This window comes from Uloborus diversus, chromosome 7 (genome assembly GCF_026930045.1).
Source record: "Uloborus diversus isolate 005 chromosome 7, Udiv.v.3.1, whole genome shotgun sequence".
NCBI lineage: Eukaryota > Metazoa > Arthropoda > Arachnida > Araneae > Uloboridae > Uloborus > Uloborus diversus.
In genome coordinates, this window is record NC_072737.1 from 124142384 (window position 1) to 124167634 (window position 25251).

General features: G+C 31.7%; 1 protein-coding gene across 1 annotated transcript in view; it reads right to left on the minus strand.

The window, feature by feature from the left end:
* Positions 1 to 25251, minus strand: part of LOC129226172 (polyamine-transporting ATPase 13A3-like) — a 124093-nt gene that overhangs the window by 51310 nt on the left and 47532 nt on the right. The window contains exons 5-20 of the mRNA XM_054860773.1: positions 24925 to 25004; positions 23587 to 23664; positions 23427 to 23496; positions 23131 to 23265; positions 21967 to 22039; positions 21400 to 21531; positions 18871 to 19029; positions 18625 to 18782; positions 17727 to 17915; positions 16805 to 16866; positions 15525 to 15672; positions 13976 to 14098; positions 11288 to 11368; positions 6802 to 6955; positions 6197 to 6317; positions 5986 to 6110 (exon numbers count right to left, since the gene is read on the minus strand). Coding sequence (XP_054716748.1) covers positions 5986 to 6110; positions 6197 to 6317; positions 6802 to 6955; positions 11288 to 11368; positions 13976 to 14098; positions 15525 to 15672; positions 16805 to 16866; positions 17727 to 17915; positions 18625 to 18782; positions 18871 to 19029; positions 21400 to 21531; positions 21967 to 22039; positions 23131 to 23265; positions 23427 to 23496; positions 23587 to 23664; positions 24925 to 25004 — 1888 coding nt within the window. The remainder of the gene's footprint in view (positions 1 to 5985; positions 6111 to 6196; positions 6318 to 6801; positions 6956 to 11287; positions 11369 to 13975; positions 14099 to 15524; positions 15673 to 16804; positions 16867 to 17726; positions 17916 to 18624; positions 18783 to 18870; positions 19030 to 21399; positions 21532 to 21966; positions 22040 to 23130; positions 23266 to 23426; positions 23497 to 23586; positions 23665 to 24924; positions 25005 to 25251) is intronic.

A 25251-nucleotide genomic window follows, 5' to 3' on the forward strand; every position in this document is an offset into this window, starting at 1 on the left:
GTGTAATACCGAACCAAGCATATGGCACGTCAAATCAAAAAAAGTCATTCCCAGAAAATAAGGCATGTATGATTTACAGCTCAATCAAATCTGTTCGGATAAAAAAAATCCCAAAAGCGAAAAAATAATATCTTTTATTTTATTGCCGTTTTCACGAGGAAGAAAAAAAATCTCGTAAGCACTGTCTGACCGTTGGCGCCAGCATATATTTAACGCCTGAAAAGTGGATGGATGTGTGTAGGAATGGATTTTTGCATTTACTTATCAGTTGTCATTCAGAATCTTGCAATCACCGCATAAACCTCCATATGTAGTTTCTATTGTTTGATTTAATTTAGTGAATTTCTGTTTAATTGTGCATGTTTCGGCCGTAAAGAATTTATCCTGTTTCTGACTCTAAAAAGTTTAATCGTGGATGATGAACTTTCTGAAGAAAAAAATTTAATTTTTATTGATCACCTTGATCAGTTAAAAAAGAATAATGAATCAAGGTTTGCATATTTGATCAACTTACAAATTTCTGACTGGATTTTAGACCCATTTAGTTTTGAAGATGTGGATGAACTGGAAAAATCTTTGCAGATAGAGTTTATGGATTTGAAATTTGATTGTGAATCAAAAAAAACTTTCAAGCAATATGGTTACGAACTTGCCTGGGTGAAGCTTATGGGTACTTACCCACCACTTTGGGAAAAGGTTAAACAGCTGCTCATCTCATTCCCCTCAACATATTTAGTTGAAAGAGGTTTTAGCTCTGTAGTGCAGCTTCTCACTAAGCAAAGAAATAAGTTGGACATCTGCCTCAAAGGGGACGTCAAATTAAATCTCACTAATATAAAGCCAGACATCAAAGCTTTAACAGAGTTCCATCAAGCACAAGGCAGCCATTAAAAAGGTGAAAAAGAACAAATCTTAGCAGTTAAAATTTTCAATTAAAAAAAAAAGCATGTTACTGAAAAATGTAGTATTCTTATTTTTGCTAAGTATATAAATGACGTTGGTTAATTAAAGCACTTCAAATTACGTTTTTTCTTTTTTTGGGTGGGGGAAGGGGTTAAGAATAAAAAAAAAATTTTTAACGCCAATTATTGCTGTATCATGCACTTTTTGAAGCTTTAAACTAAAATTAGGCGTTCAGTAACATTAATCTTCACTAAAATCAGCGCCATCTAATTTGTGTTTTTAAAGGAAGAATGTGTGGGGCAATAGGTGTAATTTAACTTCCGAAAGGAGCGATGGGCCAAAAAAGGTTGGGAACCACTGTTTTAGAGGAAATAGTTTTTTTTTATTTTCATAGAAAAACCTCCAAAACAATGAGGATCAAATGCAATTGTGCAGATAAAATTTCACTTGTCAAGAAACTAATTAATTAAAAGAAAAAAAACATGATTTAAGACACACCTTTATAGACACACCTTTTAACACACACCTTTTAAGACACACCTTTTCAATAGTTAGCTTTGAGATAAGCATCTAAAATCCTGTTCATGGAAAATTAGGCAGTTAATAATCTTGTCTACTTCGATCTTGAGAATGACCAAACATGGCGACTACGTGAAAAATTTACAATAGATTTTTGAATTTGATGCATAAAAATAATTGTAAGTAATTAAAAATCCTCAAAAATTGCAATTCAGATGAAATAGTCATTTTTCAGCATATTAGAGTCCAAAGCAATGAAGATAAAATAATATTCTGAAGAAAACAATTGTTATCCAAAAAAGAAATTCTGGCACATTTAGCGGTATTTTCAATAGTTTTCATAGCAATTAACTTCCAATTCCGTTTTTGAAAACTTAGGCACTTAAAAGTCTTGTCTACTTTCATCTAGGGAATGACCAAAAGTGGCGACTATACCTATCTAGATTTCAACTAGTAGCATAAAAATAATTTTAAAAAATTGAAAAATCCTCATAAAACAACAATTTAGTGGAAATGCTGTAGTTTTTAGCACATTACGGACAAAAGCAATGAGGATAAGATAAAATTTTAAATACAGTGAAACCTGTGTAAGTTGACCACTTGCGGTGCAGTACTTTGGTGGTCAACTTAGACAGGTGGTCAACTTATAAAGGGTGGTAATTTTTTTTTTTTTTTTTGTCATTTTCTTGCACCATAGACCATGTATTCATTTCTGGAATCATTGCCACTTACTCTTTCTGTTTAAGTCACTTTTATTGTTTAACATTACTTTGAAACAATAATTTAAAAAGTTATTCAAATATTTTTGCTTTTTTCCCTCGTTTTTTACTAAATTAGACATTGTAGTTTTAGAAATTCCGTATGTGTCAGCTAATTTTCACCAACTTTCTTCCTTTTCATATAATTTTAATATTTCATACTTTTTATCAATCTCAAGTTCAACTAACTTTCTTTTTGAAACTATTTTATGTAAAACTTTTACACAACGAGCAACAAGCTGGACTCTCCTAGTTCATAAAGGCAGATGAAAATATCTTATCCCTTAATCCCTTACACCAGAAACAAGTAACTTTTCTCTTTAGCACAATTCCAGTGTTGCCTCAAAATATTGCTACTTGAAGAAAAGACTTTGTACTTTTTCTACTGACAACCAGTTTTTTACTTTCATTGAACAGAGAGCACAAAAAGCAATCTCAAATAGAACAACAAAAGAAAAACAAGTTCGGAGAATTAGGAGCAGCATAAGCTTTATGCTGTTGTTTTATTTAGTTGGTAAAATGCTGGTCTAAAGCATCAAAATTATTCTTGGAAAGCTATAAAAAATAATAAAAGAAAATAATTTGCTTGATTAAGTTAAAAAAAAAAAACCCTAGTGGTCAACTTACAAAGGGTTTTTTACAATACTCCGAACCAAATTTGGTGTACATTAGTGGTCAAGATAGACAGGTGGTCAAGATAGACAGGTGGTCAAGTTACAGAGGTTTTCCTTCATTATACAGTGAAACCTGTGTAAGTTGACCACTTGCGGTGCAATACTTTGGTGGTCAATTAAGACAGGTGGTCAACTTAGAAAGGGGGGTAATGTTTTTTTTTTTGTCATTTCTTGCACCATGTATTCATTTTTCGACTAATTGACACTTACTCTTTCCGTTCAACTCACTTTCATTGTTTAACATTACTTTGAAACAATAATTTAAAATGTTATTCAAATATTTTTAGAGGTTATTTTCTCAGAATGACGTATAATGTGTCATGTAAATTTAAAATTTCAGTAAATTGATCAAAAAAAATCATTGTTTATAAAAAGTTATTTGATATTAATAGTTCCTAAAAATTCGTAGCTAATCAAAAATAACAAATTTTTCGCTTTATTTTTCTCATATACATTTAATACATTTATAACCATGATGATCTACTTTTCAACAAAATAACTCCTCATTGAAGTTTGGCGCACTTATTAAGACACTAGTTTTGGAAATTCCATATGTGTCAGCTAATTTTCTCTGGGTTTCTCCCTTTTCCATTAATTTTAATACTTCATACCTTTTATCAATCTCAAGTTCAACTAACTTTCTTTTTGAAGCCTTTTTATGTAAAACTATAACACAAAGAGCAACAAGGGGATGAACTCTCCTAGTTCAATATGGCAGTTGAAAATGAAAATGTACCATTTCTTTATCCCTTGCACCAGAAATACTGCAATGCAAGTAACTTTTACTCTAGCACAATTCCAGTGTTGCCACAAAATATTGCAACTGGAAATAAATACTTTGTACTTTTCTACTGACACATGTTTTCATTGAACAGAGAGTACAAAAGGTAATCTCAAATAGAACAACAAAAGAAAAACAAGTTTGGAGAATAAAAGGGTTCTTAGTAGTTTTCCAATGTGGTCTGTTTTATTTAGTTGGTAAAATGCTGGTCTGGCACCAAAAATATTCCTGGAAAGCTATAAAAAAATAACAAAATAATTTGCTAAATTAAGTTTTAAAAAATAAACCAAGTGGTCAACTTACAAAGGGCTTTTTACAATACTCCAAACCAAATTTGGGGTACATTAGTGGTCAAGATAGAGAGGTGGTCAAGTTACAGAGGTTTTCCTTCACTATACAAGACAGGACTAATTCCGTTCCTGACAAAAGCGGTCAACATAGACAGGTGGTCAACTTACAAAGGTGGTCAACTTTACAGGTTTTACTGTATTAAGTTCTTCATTTCTCTAGAAAACATTAAAATAATCCAAAAAAAAAATTACAGCACATTTTGTGTTATTTTCATTAGTCTGCAGTAAATAAATATCCAATTGTGCTTTGTTCTTATAAATTTAGACACTTAAGCATCTTGTCTGATTCCATCACTTGAATGACCAAATATGGCGACTAAGTTTCACACGTAGCTGCTGGACTGGTAACTTTCCGGTTGAACAAAAACTGATCATTCCAGATTGACCCTATTATGTTGTTTCGTACATTTATTTTATGATGTGAAATTTTGTGAATTTGCTGCTTTTGACATGTGGAATTTTGTGAATGGGGCCGCTTTTACGATGCGGAATTTTGTAAATGGGCCGCTTTTACGATGCGGAATTTTGTAAATGGGCCGCTTTTACGATGCGGAATTTTGTGAAGGGGCTGCAAAGCGGACCTAATTTGGGTCGGGACTGACCCCAAAGTATGCATGTTTTTCGACTTCCTCGATTCCTTTAAAATCGGGAACAGCTTTGCGTATTCATTTTGAAAACTTGGTCTCTTTGGAGGCATTATTATTGCAATGAGCGTTTAGTTAATACAAGAACCTACATTCCTCACAATCGAAACCAAAACAATCAAAGTTGAGCTAACTTTTCCACAAGCAGTAAAAATTGCAGCCGTTGGCAAACACGAAGCTCCATAAAAAAAAATCGCGTGTGTGGAGACTTGAAACGGTAGTTAGCCAGCGAATCCTTCCTAGAATGACGTCATCAAAACCTATACAGCACATGCGCTCATCACGATCGCCCAAGTTTAGCGAAGACGAGTCCGAAAACAGATTTTAGGAACTTGCGCAGGAGCTTCATGTGCCCAGAATTGAACTGCGCAGACAAGCTAAAGTCGAAAGTTGAAGAAACACGGAAAGATAAAATGGCGCCTGCGCGGGGCTCGCGGAAAAGGCAGTAGCTAAAAGACGGGGGAAATGAAAAAAAATAGGAAGCGGAAACCAAAAATGTAGGAAAATAGGAACTTTTCCAGAAATATTGGAACATAGGAACGCTGCGATGCCCGATAGCAGTCACAAGTGATGAAAAAAACGTTCTATAGCTCAGCCCTCGTTTGAGCTATTGACACTAAATTGAATCAGCACCTGAACATGTTAGGGGCAACATATGGACCAAATTTTGTTTGATCCTGCCAGTTAATTCCTGGGGAATAGCAGGCACACATAACTCAAGAAACATGCCATTGCTCTACCCCTTTTTGAGGAATTCGCCCAAAAATTAATGGACACAAGTTCACATAGAGGCACATAATGTGTATCAAATTTTGTTCAATTCTATGAGGTACTTTTTGCTGTAGAGTGGCCACAAAGAACCGGTCACACACTTACGGACACAGAGGTATTTTCGAAAAATGGTCGAAGTGAACTCGGCACATCTCAAAACGTTCGAATTCATCAAAATGCTAAATTCAAAAATTTGCACGAAACCAATACTTTCTTCTGTACATTAGACATAGAAGAAAGTAAAAGGTTGTGAATCGGTTCTATGCATATTCAGACTACAAAATATTTGATTTTTTGTACATATATGTTTTTAATTTAGTCCTTCAAATAATTAAAGGGATAAAAAATTAACTTATTTATAAATATAGTACCCTACTTTGCAGAAACTCACCACACAAGGTTGAGACTAGATTAACTGGGATGTATGAGGGCCAATTGTATAGACCCCCTCAGTGACTGCTAATTTCCATTTAGCATAATGTATGAACCAATGTGTACATGTGTTTATATTTGATTCTGGTTTGTCAATTACTCTTGTTAATGTACCTTTTTCATACTTGACAAAATTGCTTAAAAGGTACTCACCTGTGACCATAACACAACGTATTTTGGCATCTTGCAAAACTTTTATGACGGGAGAGGTTTCAGGCTTCAGAGTATTTTGCATGATTAACAAGCCCAAAAAAGTTAAATCTTTTTCTACAACATCACTGAAAATTGAAACAAAAACAGATTAGGTGTGAAAAACAAACAGTAGTGAAAAAATAGTCACAGGAACTGAGAAATAAAAAATTACCGTTTCACTTTTTGAGCATGATGCCAGTTCAACTTCGAATCTAACTTGCGATGAGCCAGTGCTATTACTCGAAAACCTTGTAAGGCATAATCTTTTAAAAGTTCAGGAAAAGTTTCAGGAACTAGGAAGAAAAAAAAATCAACATGAGTCGGTTACCACACTGCTTATAAGAATTCCGACTTTACAAGTAATTAAGAGCAAAGACATATACAGTACAATGGTGAGTAAATCCTTTTAATGATTAATAATAATAGCTATTTAAAAACCATTACTATGCATTTTTTTCAAAAAATAATACACATTATATATAGATTACACCTGGGTTGGCTTTTTGACAGCAGAAGCTGGTTTTTACCCTGCCAGTGGCAGAGACTGACAAAAATTAAAAGATGTTTTTAATAGTTCTAGTAACTAGTAAATGAAATGAGCTTAAGGAAACTAAAATAAATGTAACTAAATTTCATCATTTTAGAAAATAGAACCAATTGCTATTTAGTTTTGAATTTGGCTTAGTTCCGAAAGAGAACAATTACAGAAAAGATTATTTCTTTCACTTTGTGCAAGAGGAATTAGAAACAAGAGCAAAAGAAGTTTTTTTTCTTTACCAGTTTCAGAAAGGCACAGAGATGATATTTTTTCTGGAGCTCCTTTGCAGTATAAATCCATATGTTTTGATCCAAGAGTCCTACAGATAACACTCATCCTTTGAAGATTAGATGAAAATGGAAACTGACGAATTATACCTACTTCATAAGGCATCTGAAACAATATCAAACACAAATCTCAATTCTACAAGTAATTGGTAGATAAATACTTAAAGAGTATTTAAGAGCAATCATTTAGACAGCTGTTCGACGAAAAAAAATTAGAAATTATTTGTTAAACCCAAAGTAAATCAATAAAAAAAAACATGTTTTTACTGATACAGTCATAACGATAAATGAATACCCCGCTTACAAGAATATAAATCAATGGAACAAAAAAAAAATTGCTATAGCAATTTTGTTAAATTTTTTGCTTTAAGAAATATTTTTTACATCAATATGCTGCTGAATTGCATAAATATTCAAAGTTTTTTGAGCGAAACTCTCTTGTTTCAAGTCGACTTTTTCGTCTCTTCTTTGTAAAAAAAAATTCAGTTCACCCCTTGAAAGTAAAAGATCCCTTGTAACAGAGCACAAAAGAGGGGCTATAGTTGTAATCTAATCTTAGACTAAAAATGCGTCAGGGGGTGGGTATTTGGAGAGGTGGAAGAATTGGATCACATGCAGTGAACGTGGATTTAAATGTTTCTTTGATGGGCTCTGTCCCTGTCCAGTCTAATGCAGCAGAAAATAAAAGCTGCTTTCTGTATAGAAAAATGGTTCCCAGGGATATTTAGTTCTTATTCATGGAAGAGACATTTGTCAATGACTTTGTTAGACTGGGTATAGTGCTTAGAAAGAGTAGTGTGCCGATCGACGGGGAAAAAGTGAGGTCAGATGTGAGGAAAATCCAGATGGCGCTGCGCTCGAGGAGTACGTTATGCTCCTCAATCAGACTCGTTTTAAATCAGCGATTGCATGCTGATTTCGCAGTTTAAAGGCCCTGTTTTTCGAATTCAACTTATTTCAGCGCAAAAGACAAATTCTGTAATAAGTGCTATTTGTTATATGGGTGTTCATTTATTTTTTGAAGCATATAAAATTACCTAATGCTAATTTATCTTCAATGAAAATAGTAGACTATAAGTATTCAATAACTGCGAGCTTATTACTTCTCTAATAATAATAAAGCTGAAAGTCTGTTTGGATTTCTATCTGGATTTCTGTCTGGATCTCTGTGATGCACATAGCGCCTAGACCGTTCTGCCGATTTTCATGAAATTTGGTACAAAGTTAGTTTGTAGCATGGGGGTGTGCACCTCGAAGCGATTTTTTGAAAATTCGATTTTGTTCTTTTTCTATTGTAATTTTAAGAACATTTTCCGGAGCAAAATTATCAAAAGATGGACGAGTAAATTACGAAATTATCATGACATGGAACCGTAACATGGGAAGAGTGAATGAACATAGCCAATTGGAGAGAAATTCATCATCCATTATTTGTATACTGGTTAATCAAATGACCTTTTAATTTTCAACTACGGGCAAAGCCGTGCAGGTACCGCTAGTTTCAAAATAAAACTGCTTCTAAATTCTTGAAGCTAATTAAAATTATCAGGGCTTCTCATTATGAGTCAAAGAGTCGGAGCGCTTGAAAACGTACCAACTCCGATTTTTTCTTTTTAAAAAAAATATTCAAAGACTTTCCTTATGTACATTAAAAAAATAATAGGATCACTTGCTCAAATAACATATATAACTACATACTAATTTTAAATGACTGCAATTGGCAAACAGCTAGCTGGCTTGATTATTTGTTGAATTTTCGGTAATACTAATTAATCAACGTCAAACTGCTAGTTTGCTTATTTTTATAACGTTCTTTAGAACCTGTCAGCAAACTGTTTTGTTGACGATAAATATCGAAATAGAAGTAGTTTTTGAACCTGACGTTATCACTGTCAAAAAAAAAAGTATTAATGTATTTTTACCTTTTATCTCATATTTAAAATAACGAAAGAAATGTATCCTTAAAAACTAAAAACAAATGGGGAACCTCCTCTGATGTACCCATCATATTGCACATGATTCTAGCTTCAACGTCAATAAAAAGTTTGACATCCGATACTAATTTAAGGACAGGATAATCTACTTTTAAACCTTTGACTAAAATAGTAACATTGATTTGTAAATTTTCTTCTACTTCAATTTTATCGTCAATATTATTTTCGACATAATTTTCATTATATACAAAAACTACAATATTTGGAGATTTTTTAAATTTCATACAAACCCAATATTCGTTAGGCAAATTAATTTGAACAATTTCATTTATAATAGATTTATATGTGGTTATTTCAGTTTTATCTGCGGAAAGATCAAGTTATATTTTTTCAAACAGGGAACATTTTTCTTAACTGCATTATTCCTGATGGACCTTTGCTTTGGTAATTTTTTAGTAAAGTATGTTGGCAGATTTGGGGAAATTGTCGGAATTGCCTCATCTTTCGAAAAAGGTTTTCCCCGAGGAATCAAAACTTCCTCACCATTTATAATATGCTTATAATGCGTTTCAATAAAATGTTTTTCGAAATGCAGAGCACAAATTGAGCAATATTTACCAAAAACTTTATCTAATCTGGGAATTAACAAGTTCCACTTCTTTAGTTTTTACTCATCTGCTGGAGCTTTAAAAAGCGAAACTTTTTCCTTGCATGTTTTGTACCCAATTTTGCACCCTGGTACGAAACAAGATGAAGCTTTATTTCTTCTAAAGTTTAACTTTGATGCCTCCATTAAAAGCCTTAAATGCTGTTTCATGAAATATTCACGAAATAAAGGTAAAAAGAGAAACGCGGAACTAAATTGTAACAAAATCCCGCATCTACTAATGTAAACACCGCGAAATTGAACGTGCACCTCGACCGCACTGCCCTCTGGCGGTTTTCATACAATTTGTCTTCAAGAATCGCGGAGAAAGAAGCGCCGATCGGCACACTACTCTTTCTAGGCACTATAGACTGGGTTTCACATTTGACGAATTTCTGTAGCTGGATAATACGGTAAGGCTTTTTTCTCAATTGGCTGGTTACTGATTTTCTCCTCTGCTTCGAACTGATCGCGTGGTAAGATGAACACTAAAAGGAATGAAGTAAGTTTATGCATTAAGTTAAAATTTTCGGAACCAATAAAAAAAAATAAGAAAAGGCAGAGGGATATTGCAAAAGCGTATAACTTTCTGTGGACTGGAAAAGGAAATAGAAAAATCTTCAATAAAATTCATGTCATAAAACAAAGAAACATTACCAGATTTCCTTCAGAAAAAAAGGAAACTAAGTAAATATAAATGTTTCATGCATTCACTTATGTATTGTGTAACTTTTTCAATCAAATAATTCAACATATTAATTTTGATAAAATGCATGTCAATATTTCAGTAACGAAGAGTCTTTTACCATTTATTTAGCAATAATGAATATAATACCAGTAAAATACTTCAAAAGCTGCGTTTCTGGTATTCTCCGTAGAATCGAATACCACATTTGATCAAATAGGGCATGTCAGAACCGTTGACATTCATTAAAGCAGGGTTGACTGTAACAAATTTCAGTTTCAACCAATAAAAGTACAGTCTCGCCCGTTTATAGTCAAGCCGAAAGGATCAAATAAAAATTTCGTTATAGCCATAATTTTGTAATAAAAAGTAAAATAACACACAGTAAGATGTGAAGAGGAATAAAAGCTATTTTGTTATAACCATTAATTCACTATAAATGGACGTGACTGTACTATATAAAAACAATTAGAAACCACATTTTCAAAACAACATTTTGAATAAAACATGTCTTTGTCATCTATCCACTCAGTATTATAAATTTTACATGTACAACTATTGCATTTAAGTAGTCCAAAATTTTTCATTTCCACCATGCAAGTAAAATGATAGTTTACCTGCATTGAAATAAATGGAATTTAACTTGTAGACAGTTATGTGGTTTTTTGTTAATTTCTCTCATCCTACTCCCCCCCCCCCATTTTTGTCCAATCATTAATTAATATTTTTAGTACTTTGTTATAATTCATTATTAAAGCTCATTTTTCAACATTGATTTCACATAGCAAAATATATTCAGTAAATTTTGTTACTTTAGATTTAGATCCACAAATATTTTTGTCTATCGGTAAAAACCATGTTTGGAAGGCAAGTCCACCTCTTTTATTTGATCTTCGTAGATATGCGCGTACTTAAAATGAAGCATATAAATATTACTACACTATTAACTCTTTTTTTTTTGTATATTGTGCACTAATAAATAATGTACATGACTATAATTTTTAATACAAATTTAAGATTCTCCTGCTTTTCTGATAATTTGACAGGAACTATAAACTAGAACATTGTGAGTTTTTTTTTTCTAATTTAATTTTAACTTTTATTTGTGTAAGTGTATTGAATCTCTATTGATGCTTTACTGATCTTACAGCATAAACAAGGTTCAAATCTTACCTCGTCAAGAATGGAGCAGTCTTTTGTCGTAGACAAAGGAAAACTAAGAGCACTCTCATCCAAACCAGGTTCTTGTACAAGCTGTATTAAGATTAAATTACTGAACATCAATGTCGTGCAAATACAAGTTACGATTTTCAGTTAGATTGTATCACATTATATATATATATATATATATATATATATATATATATATATATATATATATATATATATATATATATATATATATATATATATATATATTTGGTATCATACATGTGTTCCACCTCCAGGCCTGCATGAAGTAAGTGTAAAATAACGAAATGACAACAAATTGAAAAAAATTTGAACAAGATATGCAAGAACTTGAAGAAGTAGTACAAAGGCAAAACCGACAAATTTAAATGCAACTACATTTTAAAAGCAAAAATTAACCGGATGGGCACTGCTTCGTCGAGGGAGAGCGGAAGCAGTGGTTGTACTTAAAATTTGCAAGTTTCTGAAGAGCTCGGCAGCGCACAAGTTTACATTTGAAAGTTTAATTGTTTACAAAGTCTAAAAAAAACAATACTACTGCCAACTTGTGCAAATTATTGCATTATTTTACACTTACTTCGTGCACGCCTAGAGGTGGAACACATGCATAACACTAAATATTTAAAATACATTTAATGCTCTAGCCGCAATTATGCGTTGGTTGAGTGTAGAATACATTATTTTTCATTCCCCTATATATATATATATATATATACATCAGTTAATTATTCAGATTATTTAAATAATAGCCAAATATTTTTAATTAACACCTTTCAAATGAAAAGAAACTTTCATACAGTTCAGTCTTTTTCATCTACTAAAATAACACATCTTGTTTATTCTTAATACCATTCCACTTTCCCAAAACATTAGGATCAAAGCTTTATAAAGTACTTTCAGATAAAGTATCAACATTCAAACTGCTCTAAGTAAATTATCATTTTTCAATGCCTCATTTTATTTTTTTTTAAGAGAGAGAGATGGAAGATAAAATGTGAATTTTTTTACCACTTATGCAATGCATATAAACTGTTGCTTTATTTATTTTGTTAAAAAAAAAAATAATAATAATAATTTTTTTTTTTTTTTTACATATAATAATTCTATAAGCAAAAAATTTCAGAAGGTCAAAAGAAAACTTTGAAGTAGTCGGAAATTTTTAAGAACTAATAGAAAATAGGATTTTGCGGATGATATAACATGAATACTAATTATTTTACAGCATTGCAACCTGCAACAGAATTGGGTGTGACATTATGAAATGATGAGTTTAATTTCAACTTTTAGGAGGTTGTTAAGCACTTAATACATTTGCCTGTGCCTGACATAGACAAACGTTACTCGCAAAATTTGCACAAGCCCGTTTCTGACATGTACGTTTTTGAACCTTGTGTTATTCTTTTCTAATGCCGTCTGCACTCTGTTCTAGGATGAATATAACTAGGCTAGATTTTTATTGCACCTATTTATCATAAATGGCACAACAATTCAGCATTTTTCTTGTGTAAACCATTTTCCTGCATAAAGTAAATCTTTGACGTGGAAAAGGGTATCGCCGAATTGAATTTTCAGCAATTATTATGTGTGTAAATATGACAATTTGATTTCAATATTTTGAAATTCAAAATACACGTGCATTGAAATTGTTTACACTTTGTTTACATAGTATTTTTTATGACTTTCACTCAACTCACCAGTCATCCTCCTCCCACAACTGAAACTATAAAAAATAACTTACACTATTACTTCTTATTCACTCGAGGTTCCTACTCTCTCAGCAGATTAAAAAATAGAGCTTTTGAATGACCTTTTTCAGGAGCATTTTTAACTACATAGAACTACTTTATGCCAGTGGCATCACAAAAAATTTTAATGGTGAAAAGAATTTCAGTTATAAACACATTAATAGACACATAAAAGGAAAAAAAATGTTGAAGTGTTTCATTGCGGGAATTCAATATTAAAGGTAGACTCTTAAAAGTTTTGAAAATATATGTATGATTTTTAATGTATTTCAAAGAATGAATTCAGTATTTTTCAGTGTACGAACCATGTAGTGATTATTGGTTACAACAAATAATATAGTGACCCTATTCCAATTTTTGCTAAAACTTTTTCATGACTGCTGATCTCTTCATGGTCCCACTCTGAAAAATTTTGAATTGTCGTAAATATCCAACAAAAATCGTATAGGTTTGACAACAGTTTTAAACAACAGTTTAAAAAAATTTGAAGTTTTAAATGTTGTGAAGAAAGTTTTTTCTTCCAAAAATTAATTAAGTTAGAGATCAAACTAAAATGCATGCAATTATCTTAAAAATCAGCTTTTATAAAACTGTAGCTGTAATAAAACTTGAGTTATAGCATTTTAAAGCAAAAATTGTAACACATCAATTTTACTAACTGTTGATCCATTCATATAGCCCCACTCTGAAAATTTTTGGACCATTAAAAAATATGCATATTTTTATTCATTTTTTATCCAAAAAAAAAGATACATTTTTGCCAGTTTTTCTGAAAAAAAAAAAACTTGTGCTTAATTAAGTAACTTATAGACCAATTTTTAATGTTTGAAAGGATTAATTAAATTGGAAGGGAGAACCACTCAGCGGAACACAGGCAGTCAGCCCTAAACAAAAGAAACCATATTTCAAAAACATTTATTATTACCAGTGTGTCGCCAGCTTCTACACCATTGCTACACAGCTTTGTTTGTTTTATTGCAGGTGGGCGAATAACAGTAGGATTCAAAAGATCAAACTTTGTTGTATCTGCACCAGGCTCTTCCAATTCCTGAAATGAGAATAAATTTCAATTTAAAAAATTAAATTCTGTTGCTAAAAAAACTATTAAAAAAACTATGCAACTTTTTTTAAAGCAAGTACTGCAAGTACTTCTACGATTGTACACATAGAGACATTTAAAATAAGTTGATTATGAAAACTATCAAATGCCAAAACTTAAACAGGCTGTAAAATCTAAACCATGAAAGATTCTTCAAATTAAATGCATAGAAAAAACAAACATTTAAATTTTTTCTTAATCCTAGTCTGAGTGTCAAATTTTTTTTTGGTTAGTTTTACATAGTATGAACGAGCAATTAAATAATGTTGAAAAATAAATGAATTACTAAAATTATATTCGATGAGTCATATTATGGTAGCATATATTAAAATACCTCCAAACTTTCAAAATACTTGAAATATATTCAGGATATAAAGGATTTGACATCTCAAGCAAATTGTGGTGGATGAAGATTGGTAGGGGAAAAATAAGGAGAAGGGAACCAAAAATATCAGATTGCTAAGAAATATAGGATTGCTCTGAGGGCTGAAAAAGTGAAACAAGAAGGAAACTTTACAAAACAAACATAAAAAGCTAGAATTCTGGTAAAAGCCGAAAAAAGCTCATCTCGTATGGCGATTAAGGGCATAAAGCAAGTGCAGGCAGTCAAAGATGATTTTCTGCAAAAATCAGTAGAATTTCAGCAAATATCTTAGTGTTGCACAAAATTTGCAGATTTCTTGAAGTTCAAAGTAAATCTTCAGTTTCTGCAAATGAGGCATAAAATCACGACATTATGAATGAGCTTTCCGCCGAGAAAGTGTAATTTGAGAGAATTTCAGATTTTCTTCTAATTTGAGGAAACCTGCAGAAATTCTGCAGAATTATATCTTTAGTTAGAAGATATCAGAAAATCTGCGGTTTATGCAGAAATTCTACAGAAATCTGCAGAAATTCTACAGATTTTTCTAGAATTTCTGCAGAAAATCTGTGAGTTTTTTTCTCTCATTTGTACAGAATTATTCTGCAGCTCAGGCATTTGTCCCGCAACACATGTCGAAAATTTAGTAGTATTCTGCTTTAAGGTATGTAAAGTATGTTTTAAAAATAAATACCTTTGTTCTGAAAAGTAAAAGATAATAATAGGAGGTTAATGAGGCACAACTTAGCAGGAAACTGCAGATGTGTTTCAGGGTTACAAGGAACCATTTTTTCAAAGCAAAAGAAGCAATTTAAAACGGATGAAAAGACATCCATATCTTTTCAGCCATAAGCTCACTTTCTTTACATTGTAAAAAGGGTTCCTTGTAACCCTAAAACATGTCTGCAGTTTTCTGCAAGGTTGTGAACTTTGAGGTTATATTATAATCTTTTATGCCAAAATATATTTGATTTGTTTTATTTTTTTAAGAAGCTAAAGAACATAATTACACACCCATTTTGTTGCTAAAAACATTTTCAAATCCAGTGGATCACCACGGAGTTCATTTTCAATGACTGTTAAGGAATGGCAAGCACCCATTGCAACTTTCAGGGGGTCATGATCAGACAGAAGAGTAGCATCATGTTCCAGTTCTTTGAACCTAAAAGAGACAGTTGAATCAAAACGATGTCCAAAGATATTTTCCCTTATTCATACAGTTTTGAATATTTGTGTTACCTCTATTCTAATCCTTCAAGCAACATTAAAAACCAAAACATGAAATAACATTTCTCCAATTTCTTTAAACTTGACAATATCTTTACAACATACTTTGTGAAAGCATCAGCAAAAGGATTCCCAATTTTTTTCCCAATTGGAGGCACCCTTTGAAGTATAAAATTTTCACAGCACCCTGGACCTGCAATCCTCAATCTTTTTTGACCTGCGGACCAGCAAAACCTTTTTGATTAATTTCTCAGACCAATGAAGTTCTTTCTTTGTTAAATGCTTTTTCTTTGTCCCTAGTTCAAAGAATAACTTGCAGAGCACCAAAAAGTTATGAAAAGAGAAAAATCTAATCAGTTACTTCAGAGAAATCACTTAGCTACAATGTACGGATATGTCAGGTGCTGCCCTGCTAGGCCAAAAGACGTATCAGCATTTTTCATAAAAATTGAGTTACGGTCACCAGGTCGGTCGTTCTTTGTCACATTTTTCACCAAAATACAATGTTTTATGGTCATTGGGATTTTTTTTTTTTTTAAATCTAAAAAAGTTGTATCTGAATCAAATACATGGAGACACAAAACTTTAAACAGCAATTGCTCCTTTAGAACTCAAAGGCAGATACAACATTTGCGTTTAGGACGGCAGCATGGTTTTACAAATTTTAGACAACTTTATGAAATATTTTACCTTCATTTATCTCGAACTCTTCAATTCAAACTCTTTGATATTCCAGGTTTTGCTCAAATTATCGAAAGTAACTGTCAAATATTTTTTAACATAATGAAAAAATGTGAAACAATTTTTGAATGGTTTGGTGGAAAGGGGAGGGGGGGAGTATTAGCTGGTTCTATAGAGTTCTATTGCAAAAGAATCTGACTGACTATATTGTGCCTTAGGAAAGGGATGATATTTCCCACACAAAATAATGCGCTCATAAAACTTCAATAAAAATATTTTGCCAAAAGGAAAGGGATGATGTTTTCTTTCTGAAATAATGAACACACAAAATATTATCAATAATATTTCTCAAATCATTAACAAGAACAATATTGGAAAATGCTTACTTTCCCTCAGTAGTGGGAATGATTCCCCACAAATCTAATCCTTCTTCGGTTAGAGTTCCAGTCTGCAAAGTAAAACAAATCTATTAGAAACATTAAAAGGTTTTGAAAAAAAAAAAAAACTCTAAGGGTGAATTTTTAAATCATCTACACTGAACAACAAGTAAAAGGAATTTCTAATAAAAAGGTTTAAATAAAAAAAACAAGACAATTTTAATAACATTTTTAGCCAGCAGTCTTTAGATACAACCGAATCATAAGACTATCCATCCATTTTGCATAGGGCTTAACCAATTCTCATGAAATTTCGTACAAATTTAGTTTGTAATAATGAAGCTAAATTTGTTAAGTGGTTTCTCCCAAATCCACTTTATTCCAAGTGTAATTTCAAGCGAATTCACCAGTATGGCGACAAAGATAGTGCATAATGAAAGCTTCATACCATCATAAAAAAACTACACAAGATGAAATTTGTTCAGACTTGTAAGACAAATAAAACTAGTGCATTTATTTTTAGTAATTAAAAGTTCAGTCTATCTAGAATTAAGTCAATCCCTGAAAACCACAACAAAGAAAACAATCTATGAAATTTGTTTTAACTAAACAATATTGCTTCTTTTTGTTGCCATTACATGTAAAGAAAGATCTACCAACAGCCGTGAATGAGGCACATGTATACTTTACACCTAATGGGTGGCTAAACTAGCAGGAATTATGTTTTTGAAAGGACATGGATTAAAACAAAATGAGAAAAAAGTAATGAACTGTTGAATGTAAGCTAATGTGCCAGGAAAATAAGCTGAAACCCATAGGGAAAAAAAGGCAGCAGAAAACAGATTAATATACAACAAATGACATAGAATAAATACAACTGAATGAAAAAAAAAATTCTTTTTTTTTTTTTTGAATTAAATATAAGACTTACCTTGTCAAAACAAATTAATTTCAACTTTCCACCAATGTTTATTCTAGGAGGGCTTATACAAAATATTCCTTGTTTTTTCAATCTACTTTGGGCATATACTGTGCCAATGGTCATGGCAGCTGGTAAGGCAGGAGGAACAACAATTGTGATGATATCAAGGGCTCGAATAATAGTGTCTGATATTGGGGACTGCAAATAAAATGATTATATGAAATAATTAAAGTACTTGAACAAATGTTCTGAAAACAACATTGAAAGAGACTCTATAAGTACCACCTGTTTAAGTGGACCACTACAGGAGCGCACCGTGAGTGGTCAACTTACACATGTTTTGCTGCATTTTGAAAAATTCTTTAGATGAATTTATTAAATATATTTTAACTTGAAAATATTTATTCTAATTGAAAAATACTATTAACAATTTTAACATGTATAAGTTCACACTATATTGCTTCAACATTTCATCAGACTATTTTGTGGGAGAGAAAAAATTATCTTACTTTGTTCACTGATTACAGTTACACTGACATTTTCAACACTAAAGTATTTCCCATAGTTGGTTCTTAACTAATAAACCACAGTATTCAAATGATTCAACTATTATCTCATACAATAAGCACAACATTCAAAGCATTAGATAAACCAAACTAAAATATAGAACATCTACACAACAATAACTTCCGGCAATACTACTTGAACTTCAAAAAAAAAGTTACTGGCTAAATTAGAATTTTAAATTAAATACTATATAAAAGGAAAGGAATAGATATCAATCTTAGGAAACAAACATAGAGCAATTACTTTACATTCTAACTACTATTGACTTAGTAATTGAAGAATTTTTAAGATGTGGCAATAAGGTACATTAAAGAACTAGAATAACACAGAAAATACTTACTTTTCGAATAATATAGCAGTATATGGAATAAGCCATCCCAAAAGCAGAAACAAAAAACAAAAGAATAACAAATTTTATAGAATCTCTGTAGAATTTAAATCCTAATGGTTTTGGGAATAGTATTGAACGCACTAGCTCTCCCTTAGCAGTTGAGAAACCTATAAAGTTTAGAAAAAAATTACACAACGGTAAAATATAATAAAAAAGAACTATAAGTGCATTTAAAAGATTGAAAGAGGAATATACCAGTTCTGACGACAACTGCTAGAACTTTATTGTTTTCATAATATCTTGTTTGAATAACTTGCGTCCCACAAAACAAAGTGTGCCTTTTATGCGTGAGAGGGGTAAACATTTCATCATCATGCTTTGAAACTGGAGTCTTTGTTTCTGGTATGCTTTCACCTAAAAAACAGCAGGGGAAAAAAAGAAGCACAAAGATACTTGAACAAACAATTTGAAAATACAGTCAATATATAAAAAATGATTTTCATTGTTTAATTACTATTAGAGAAGTCTCTACTGAATGTGTTTAAGATTAATGAACTAATTGCTCATTGTTATCATTCAGTTCCAATTTTCCCTGTTTTTGTGTGTTAAAAGTAGGGGAGGATGTTGTACCTTGGGACACATTTCATATTTTAATTTTTAACGTCAATTATTTGAATCAAACTTAAAATCAAAAAGTAACATTAAAATACCCCAACATACTTCTATGCAATATATTTTTAAAATTCAGACAGTTTGAAAGTAAAATATTGCCAGCCATTTAAAGTAAATGTTCCAAGCTGTCACAAGATACAACATCCTATTGTACCACGGGACACATCCTGGTGTACTATGGGAAAGTCTTCATGATTCAGGAAACAGCCATATACTTAAACCAATTTTGCACCAGGAAAAAAAAAAAAAAAATTCTCATGGTAGTTAATTAAATTATGAACAATTAATTATGGATAATGAATTATGAATTACTATCTAACATTAAATGTGTTTAGAAGACTACATGAAATTAGAACATTGTTTCATGTTCCTAAACATATCTTTATTATTAAGAACCATGCATATGTTGTACCTTAAATCGTGTCCTAAGGTACAAAATGTTTGGCTGTCCTAAGGTACAATCACCACATGGTTTAAAAAAAACCAAAATAATGGTCAATCAGGACACACTATCATACCTGCCAACCTCCGAGAAAAAAATCCGGAAGATTTTTTTATTTTTATCCACAAGATTTTAACGCAAAATAAAATCAAACAGGACACCTAAACTCTTTACATTTAACAGTATATTAGTTATGAATTTTATATCAATTGAACTTACTTTCGTTTAGTAAATATTACTTTTATTGCTTTCTTTAAAAGTTTGGAAATAACATTTGTTACTCATCTTAAAAAAAGAACGAAGCAAAAACAGCTCGAATTGAGAGAATGAGAAGATAATTGGCGCCGAAACTGTGCCCCTAGTTGCCCGCCGCGACGCTTGCTTTGATTGGATCCCGATGAAGTCATGCGCTGTATCACTCAGTGACGTCATAATCTTGCCTCACTTCTTCTCGTGCCATTCTCTTACGGCAACCTTTCCTTGGCTACTTGGACTATAACGCGGTGCCGCGTTCCACAAAAGTCTCGTTAGCGCCAAAATTGGCGAGATAATTATTTTTTCTACAAAACGTGAAAAATCCGGAAGATTTTGCTCATAACCGGAAAAACGGAAAAGGACATAAAAATCCGTAAAACTTCCGGGAAATCCGGAAGGGTTGGCAGGTATGCACTATCATTATTTTCTCATAAGCAAAAGATTTTCAAGTACTACTCTTTTATAACAAAATAAGATTCAGGTGATTAAATTTACAAATACAAAGACAGAGAATGAAATAAAAATGAAGAAAATATTTACTTTAGAGTCATAAAATTTTCTTTCTCTTACAAAATCATCAATTTTACTCATTTGATGCTGATTTTAACTATGGCACTATCTAGTAGTGACCGTTACTATTAGAGATTACAAAAACATGGCAGTTAAAAATAGATTCTTAGAAATTAGCAGTCTCCCAAGGTACAGCACTCTCCCCTGTTGCTTTTCATGATCATTATGTCATCTAACGCTATGAGCTGCCAGTATTAGTCAAACTGCCAAAAAAATATTCAGTATGCTTGCATTCAGAAGGAACCTATTCTTTTCTTCCCCTGCACCTATACTAGTGCTTGAATTTTGGAGAATTCTCCCTCTTTACGCAAATGAAGAATGTAGAAATGAGTAAGGATTGACATGCTCCAGGAATTTGTAAAGATACACACAGCTGCAGGTGGTCAATGTTTCCTATTTTAGACACCTTTGTTAGATGAGCGGAATTCAACCCATAAACACTAAACAACATGGTGATCAAGAAATTATTCCTGCTCAGGAAGGAATATTGAAAGTACTAGAAGACAAACAAAACCTTAAAAAGGGCAAGAAAACTACTGTTCTTGATGCGGTGCAACTCTTGGCTATTTCATGGGATCAGGTTTCTGCTGAATCACTCAGAAACTGCTTTGATTACACAAAATTTTCTGAAAATTGGCAAGAATCTCAATATTTCACTCAAATTATTTACAAATTCTGGTTCCAAAATATGTTTTTTCTTTTTCTAATCACAACCTTAAAACATATTATACTCGTTATTTTATGCTAAATGTCAAAAAATATATTTTTACTCGAAAAAATACATTCAGGTTGGTCATGGTTGAGATTAGCCTTTTTAAAAATCAATATTATTTATATTATCTTACCGGTTAACATGCTTTCATTTACAATACAGTTGCCAGCAATCAAAGCAGCATCACAAGCCATAAGACAACCATGAGGGGGTATGACTATAACATCACCTGGCACAAGATCACTTGCAGGTATATCTTCAAAAACTGAAAAGTTAATTTATTTTAAAATTAAAGCTCAACTATGCATAAACTTTTTCAAAAACACATCCAAATATCCATTAAATAACACTTAAAACAAACATTTAAACAATATAGTTTAGGCACTAAACAGCTAGACACAGTGGGTGAGCTAAGTTTCAAATAGTAATCCAAGGACAATTAATTAGAATTTTCTAAATATATTTCAAACCAGAACAAGTAAGAGCAAAATAGTACTTCGACTTAGAAGAAAAATACCTAAATTTTTTGCTTCAGATAGAAAATTTTCTTTGAAATATGTAAGCACTGACATCCCCCCCCTTTTTCTTTAAAGGCATTCTTGTTGTTCCAAGCAAAAAAAAAAAATATATGAAAAGTTTTTCCAGGCTTCATATTGCACAGAAATTCAAACAGTAATAGCATTTAAAAGATTGTACTTACTGCCATCTTGTCTACGAACAGTAACAGTAACAGAATTTGAGTGGGCTACCATGTTCCGTAAAACAATTTGTTGCTAAAAAAAGATGAAATGATTTCATACAGATAAAAAATTCATACTTAAAGAGTTTAAAATAGTAATTCATTATAGCTATTTAAAGAACAGTGTAGAAGAAATGTATCTTTTTATGTAAAAATAAAAAGTTTCCAAAACTAAAAATGTTTTGAAATTATTTAAAATACAACATTTGGTGATAACATTAGATGTCCAAATTACATTTTGCTCCAATGCTTAGCAAACAAATTTACTAGATTGATGCTGGGTTTTTATTTATTTATTTATTTTTAAACACATACATATTTTAATAAACTTTTCTTGATTTGGTTAACTTTTGTTTTAAGAAATTACTAAGCTGAAAGTTGCAGCCAGGGCCCAAGACCGTGGGGTTTAAACAAAGACTTTGGGTTCTGGTAAGTTTGGTTGAAAGTCTCGGGGTTTTTGGTTAATTCATGAAAAAGATACATTTATTAAATATTTTACCAATAAAACAAAGTACTTTACTAAAATATAGTTTTTTGCTAAAGCAATCTAAAATGCACATTCTTAACATTTTTTAAAAGGTTGCATAGGTGCAAAAACTTTATCTAGCCCTCTTTATGCAGTAAAACTTTCCTGCGGATCTCGTACTGTCTGTATAATTGCTTCAAGACATCAACACAATTTTTTTTTTTTTTTAAGCAGACTATTTTTACATTGTTTTATAAGAAATTCTTCCAAAGAAATAATTATTGAGTGGTTAAATTTATTATTTATTATCCCAAATTTCTACTTTACAGTTTTTAAGATTAATTATGCAGCAACTGAAAAAAGGGAATAAGAATTCTTAGTTGCATAAAACTAGGTTTTCTTCCTCAAATTTGGAAATTTAGTGAGCTTAAACTATAATTTCGCAAAAATCCCAATGGCAGCCTTAATCGGCGCAAGGCAGAAGCCACGGGCAAATACCCAACAACCGCTTATGTCATCGATTTCCACCATCATTTTGAGATTATGAGTCAGGAATAACCATAAACCATAACATAGTTGGAAGGTAGTAAACTTATAATTAGCCCACCAGTGAAGGTTTGACTCAGGAAGTGATGTTAAAGCAATTAAATATTACTTACTCTTTTAGTTTCATATAATGATACAGCGATAGAGACCAGAGTAATGACTAGAATACAGGCAGCATAATACATGTAGTTGTCCAATGCCCACAAGACAATGCTGAAAACTTGAAATATATAAAAAGGATTGAGCACCTGGAATATTAAAAAAAATCAATGTAGGTAAAAATAATCATAAAATTAGCGTAATACAAACATTAAACATTAACCTGTTTGATACAAAATTATCAGTTAAATCAGAAAGGCAAAATGAATAGTAAATTAACGAATATGATAATTGTAGATTTACGACATACCTCATCAAAAAACAGACGAAAATAGGATTTAACCTCGATATCTATGCAATTTGGTCCATATATCTCCTGCCTGTGTGAAGAAAGTATGGTTAAAAATTATTTATACTTTTTATAGTAGCTTTTTACACAAGAATATTCAAGATAACGTTGCACAACTTACTTTTGCTTCTGCTCTACAGCTAGAAGACCATGGAATTTTGAGTGAAATTCCGAGCATTGCAAACCTTGCTCGAAGCCACTAAAAATTTTTAAAAAAGTAATTTTGTAGCAAACATTAAGCTCCACTATATTTAAAACATAAAATTTGTTGAAAAGCCATGAGTCAAGCGTTAAGAACATCGAAGTGTTAACTTAAGGGTAAAATTAGCGCTAGCCACTGGCCACAAAGTGACTTTACAAATGAAATCGTGATGAAGACATCATCTGTCAATTGCCACCTTCAGTCTTGAAAATTTTGCAAAAATGAGTATCTCATACAGTTGAAAAAGTATTTGTTATACATGCTTTCTGCATTCAGCAGCAAATTACTTTAGAAATCCTACTTCTTTGTGCTGATTTCAAAACAAAAAATATGACAAAAAAATTATGGTTTAGCATTTTTACTTTTTTTTTAAAGGCGACAATCTCAAAAGAGCAGCCACTAATGAAATTGCTACAACTGGCCACTGGCAAATAAAAGATTTACCCAATTTTGATCTTTAGTGTTAACACCAAGTTTTATTGTTTTGAAAAAGAAAAAAAACAATACGATTTTCAAACTTGCTTTTAACAAGCAAAAATGGACTACAATATTTGCTCATTATATCTAAGTGCTCATAAAAGAGGCTGTGATCCAATTCTCAATCCATCTTATTCTTATCATTTTAAAATAAAAACAAATAATCGATATTCCTAATCAAGTTGCATTGAAAGCCATTTATAATTACTACAAGTATAAATATGGGGATCTAAAAAATATGAAAAGAAAAAAAAATAGTATGTCAATTATCAAAAAAGATAAAAGAAAAAACTGAACTGAAACTAATTACGTTGGAACAATTAGGGAAGAAGAGGAGCATGATTTGCGGGGAGACTTAAAAAAAAATAGAGGTCAAGGGGAAAAGTTCTGAGGCCTGCTGGCAAGAAAAAAATCATTCAATCATTCACAAACTTGACTTGACCATGAAATTTCTCAGTAAAGAAGAAACTTGAACTAGCATCAAAACTTTTCATCAAATACCTTTTTCACTCCCATACAATATAAACATATATCATAGTTAAGTTAGCTGCAACCTGTACCCTACACTCAGCTCAATTTTAAGGTAATTCAAATTTAGGTAAGGCCCAGTTTTCATTTTTTGCCCCAGCTTTTACAAATTCAAATACTTCCATCTCTTTGACAGCATTTTATAACAGCAAACATTTCAGATTTTTAAAAATGTCCAGGTTTTAAAAGCCACCCAATTCTAACTTTCTAAAAAGTGCAAAAAAATCACCACAAATGAAGAAAAAAACTTACCTAAGCCTCCTAAAAGATGAACGTTGATTATCCCAAACAAATTTCACGCAGTTATGTATGAAATAGCGATATAAACATGCCTAAAAAACAGAAAAACAAGATTTTAAAAAGAGGAGCATTTAAAAATTCAACATTATGTGTGTATGCATTGATTATTTTTTAATCAGCGCTGCCGAGAGGGGTATGCCAGCCTAGAGAAAAAGTAGTGGTCCCGCTCGGAATTGAATTGGTGCAGAGAATAAAATTAGCATGATGGGAGGGGGGCCTAAAGGTAAAGCTGACAGTGAGCTTGCCTCGACCCTCAGCAGTCCTGATTTCAATGGTAAA